Source organism: Sardina pilchardus, chromosome 12, assembly GCF_963854185.1.
Source record: "Sardina pilchardus chromosome 12, fSarPil1.1, whole genome shotgun sequence".
NCBI classification, from domain to species: domain Eukaryota; kingdom Metazoa; phylum Chordata; class Actinopteri; order Clupeiformes; family Clupeidae; genus Sardina; species Sardina pilchardus.
In genome coordinates, this window is record NC_085005.1 from 17,172,856 (window position 1) to 17,177,855 (window position 5,000).

The window sequence follows — 5,000 nt, forward strand, 5'->3', positions numbered from 1 at the left end:
CGAGACAATATTTACATCTCCTACCTCAGGTTTACATCACGGACATGGCCAGACGACGGAAACGTGTTTTTCCTTTCGTCTGCCAGAGACAGACACCCTAAGGTCAGCCTCGTCCATACACACACACGGAGATAAGAGGTCATTTCACAGTTAGCTTTTAACCGTATATTCCATCGAGATATGGGTTTACGGTGTGCTCTGCACTTGTTTGAAGTTGTTCTGTGTGTGAGAGAGCAGCAGATGAAATGTAGCTGGATTATTTAGAGTATTAAGCTTTTTATGAAGCTCATCAGTCAGTCCAATAAACACCTTTTGCTTTGACAGAACACATCAAAGTGTCTCCAACATGGCTTTGAAGAGCTCTGTAAATTGTAATTCTACTCAAAGACAACTTCTCTAAGTGCTTTCAGTCGGTCTATATTATGTAGCCTATTACTGATAGAAGCTTGGAGACGGCTCTGGTTTATTTTTGACAAAAGAGCGTTTATTTGGATGCTGTTCTTAGAAGTGCTATAAAAGCTTTTCTTGCGCCTTTTCTGCTGTCATGAGACTTGACCAGCTGGTTCAGCTCTGGGTCAGAGTGTACGTGGACCGCAATCTATCAAGCTATTTCAGAGAGCACACGGCTCTAATATTTGCTTCTATTTGAAATATGTTTCCCAAAAAAACCTTGACGCCATCTTTTTTTTTTTGCTGTCTATTATCGTTGTTCCCTTAACAGATGGCAGTGTTCTGTACATTGTGGTCCAGGCTATTTCTAATTATTTAGTGATCTGTGTGGGAGTGTGTATGTATGGATGTGTGCTTGCTTGCATGTGTGAATTTATATACTGACTGCTTAGTTTTGGCTAGATCCGAAGCTGATTTGATCGGTAAGTGTAATCTGGCCAAGAGCTGTTGAGATGCCATTGTCCTGTTGACGCGTGTCCAATCTGATTATCAAACAAAGGCTCCATGATGCTGCTGGTGTAATTCTCACTTCAGTCTCCTAATTCAAATATACATTACCTGCTCGTCTTTAGGGTATCACAGCGTTAACTGTCATGCTTGACATAGCTCGTAGCGCTTGGCAAATTAATGTCCTTAAATTAATGTCCCTTTCTAAATGTACCGTGACATGAATGACTATCAATATCAACCAGTCAATATAAAATAGACCAGACTGATTGTTTTTTTTTTCAAGTATGAAATAGATTCCTCGATTCCATAGTGTTTGAATTAGTATCAGCATGTGCATACTGTGCAAAGTGATTGGTCACATCGACATTGACCATGTGCCATCTGAATAAAATGGCCTGTTTTTATTTAAAATGAGCAAATTAGGCCTATTTGTCACTGGTGACACATGTGAATACTCCGATTTTGTGAAGGCTTCTGCCATTGTACCTGTAAATGGTAATAGGTTTGAAATACGCGAAAAGGTATTGTATCTGTTAAGCCCGTATTAACCAAATACTTTACAAACATATTTGAAACATATGAAAAATATTTCCAAGTTTTTGTTCTGCCAATATTTGGTGCTCATGTAAACCAAAACATTTTCATTCTGACAGAAATCCCCAAAAGCACCAAAGCACTGTACTTGAAAATGAAGCAGGCATGTTGAGTATGTAAAGCAAGCAGAAGTACACAGTAGTCAGCCAGTTGACAGTACTTCAACATGAACCAGACGGAGGGGGGGTCTTGAAATGTTGAAACGTGTCAGAAGACGCTGTCAGACCTGTTGAAAAATGGAAAATCTTGGGGGCGTAACTCTGGTTTTATGACAGAGTATTTTTGCCTGGTGAAAATGCACACTTTGCACTCGTTCTTCTGTGGCGACAACAGACCTCAGAATGTTTGGCTGATTCGCTTAAATAATGGACCAACATTAGTCCATTTGATGGACTGAAAATTGATAAAAGATGGATTTTTTCCAGCACCTGCCTCCCCAACAAAAAAGTCAACCTCAATCAATCTCACTTTAAGATGAACTTGTCTCTCTCTCTCTTTCTCGCTCTCTCTCTGACACACAGAGTTTGTTTACTCCCTTTAGAAGGGGATTTTTATTCTCCAGAAAATGCGTCCAGACACACTCTCTCTCTCTCTGTGTTGTGCTCAAGAGTGTTCCAGAGTGTATATCTGTGAGATGGTGATGCACAGGATTATAGAGAGGAAGAACTGTGTGTGTGTGTGTGTGTGTGTGTGTGTGTGTGTGTGTGTGTATGTGTGTAGGTGGAGAGGCCATAGTTCTGGCTAAAATTGATTTGACATTTTACTGTCATTCACAGTCTGTCTGTGGGAAAGATTTGCACTTTCTTTTTCTTCTCCCCTATTAAATACACACACGCACACACACACACACATGGCTCAAATGATTATGCCCAATCCACATCATCTCTGGGTTCTGCCCGTGAAGCACTCAAAGTGAGGCTCAGACTGGTTTGGTTTTGCTGCATTTTTAAACGTGTTTCTTTGCTTCGACAGCTCGAGGCCCCCTCCGCCACGTTGTCATAAATGTGCTTGACAAGGTGTCCCACTTGAAACATTACTCAGATGTCAGTGCAAGAAGCTGTGAAATAATTATTTTTTTTCTTTCCTTTTTGCACCGTGAGCACACATTAAAGATAGATAGATAGATAGACACTTTATTGATCCCCAAGGGGAAATTCAAGAAATTAGAATGCCTTGGCCAGGAGAAAAGAACAGCTAAGCAATTCCAATTGACCAGACTTGTTTTACGTGTATTGCTCTGCACGTCATAACTTTATTTGGCAGTTAGCAGTTTGCTATGCTCTACACACATTCACAGTTCACACAAAGGTAGTTTGGTTCCTTTCCTTCCTCCCATTCACACCAGACTAACTCACAGGACACTGCTGACCTGTTGACCCCTACCAAAGACACAGACACGGCACAGGCAACGCAACATCCAAAATGTAGAGGTCATTCATGACAATGTGGCTAAAGAAAATGGCACGGTTGCTATGGAGCCACGTTACTGGTCCGGGCACTATGCACGATTTTGATGTTACTCTGACTTACGATAGCCTACAGACAATGAAGTCTCTGACGTTGTCCATGATGTGGGTCCTGAGGGTCTGGTACAGCAATAATGTGACGTCACGTTGTATTCAACATGACCTTTTATTATCATTATTATTGTTTTGTGGTGTAGGTGTTTGTATCTTCTAAGTCATTGTGAATTAAGAATGATTGTTCTCTTTATCACAGGATGAATTGTGAACAGCTCACAATGTGAGGTTGTCGGAGCATTACACCCAATGCTTACTTCTGTCACTGTAGTAGAAGCATTAGTACTTAATCCACTCCCCTCTGGCGAATTGATTTCTTATTTGCTTTCATGTAACACACTTTTCTTTTAACGATGTCCTATTTCAGTGGTTAAGATTTTGCATTGGAAATGAAATGAATGGGAACACGGTCTGGTCCTGATCTGGTCCAGATGTCTCATGAACCTGTCAGACCCCGGGCCAGATCCTGCTGCTGCCTGTCCAGTGATATTAGCTTTATGGAAAATTCCCCCCTGCTGCATCACGTGCATCACGCCGTAAGTGTGTCACCATTTCTCTCCTCTCCTGCCCAGTTTCTTCATCATTTTCACTGATTGCTGTACAGGTTCTGTTTGCCATCTACCGCAAAACAGCTTATGTTCTTATGTACAGGGGGGGACGAAGCCAAATCTCTGTTTTATGGCCCTCCAAAAAACTGTAATTTGTGTGTGTGTATGTGTGTATGTGTGCGTGTGTGTGTGTGTGTGTGTGTGTGTGTGTGTGTGCATGTGTGCGTGTGCTAGTTTTTATGTTAGTGGGAATAAATGAGGTGTGTCCTGCCATATCTGTCTTCACCATTGGTGTGTGCTGCTGATTGCTTTTACTGACAACAGTGTGTGTGTGTGTGTGTGTGTGTGTGTGTGTGTGTGTGTGTGTGTGTGTGTGTGTGTGTGTGTGTGTGTGTGTGTGTGTGTGTGTGTGTGTGTGTGTGTGTGTGTGTGTGTGTGGAAGGACAGAGGGAGGGGAGATTGAGTGGCAATGTACCTTGTCCAGTCATGTATCTCCTCAGCCATAAGTGGGCCAGTGAGTGTCAGGTATCTGATGGGTGAAACATGACTCAGCATTTTCAAGGCTCCTACAGGGCTTAAGCATACAGTGCTCCGCCTGGGACAGGGCATTAGACATAAATACAGAAATCAGATGGAGAGCCTGTGTCACGTTTCCAGCCTACAGCCAGTATTAGCCTAATTCCCAAACATGATGAGCCAAGCCCACAAATAAGAGATTAACTCTCATACGGGTTCAGATATAGTGCATCCAACAGATAGCACTTTCCAACAGCAGGAGAGTTATTTTGTGTGTGTGTGTGTGTGTGTGTGTGTGTGTGTGTGTGTGTGTGTGTGTGTGTGTGTGTGTGTGTGTGTGTGTGTGTGTGTGTGTGTGTGTGTGTGTGTGTGTGTGTGTGTGTGTGTGTGTGTGTGTGTTGTACTTTCCTACACCAGGAGAGCATTTTGTGTGTATGTTTGTGTTTGAGTCTGACAGCTTAGTGTTGGTAAGGTTAGAAACGAAAGTGTTTTTTACAGTCTTTTCCTTGAGAACTGTTTTCTCTGAGACGTTTTCACCCTGTTTAGACTCTCCAACAAAATGATAATTTTGCACTCTGCTTGTCCATTCTAGGGTGGACTTATCTAGTGTCCATGGGAGTTCACTGACTGGTCACACATTGTTCCTGGAAGTAGAGGTTACTTCTGGGTCTTTCGGCGTTCCTAGGGAAACTCACATTCTCTTCCTTCTCTGCTCCTATTGGATATAGTCTGCAGAGCTTCCATGTAATTGGTCAGCGTGGTTTCCATCGGGTGTTAACCCAGCCCAGCCGAAACACGCTGCTGGTGTTCCATAGGTTCTTGTGCAAAAAGAGGTGGGGCTTGTTTGGGTCGGACCAGCTGTGGAACAGTCTGAAGTCAGCGAGCTCCACCTCCTTAAGCAGACTGAACCAGTAGCGGACCA

The 5,000-nt window shown here is 42.8% G+C and overlaps 1 protein-coding gene across 1 annotated transcript in view; it reads right to left on the reverse strand.

Moving 5' to 3' along the window:
- Window positions 1-2,672: 2,672 nt before the first annotated feature.
- Window positions 2,673-5,000, reverse strand: part of mettl24 (methyltransferase like 24) — a 33,436-nt gene continuing 31,108 nt past the window's right edge. The window contains exon 5 of the mRNA XM_062550733.1: window positions 2,673-5,000. This exon is cut by the window's right edge and continues 151 nt beyond it. Coding sequence (XP_062406717.1) covers window positions 4,831-5,000 — 170 coding nt within the window. The 3' untranslated portion in view covers window positions 2,673-4,830.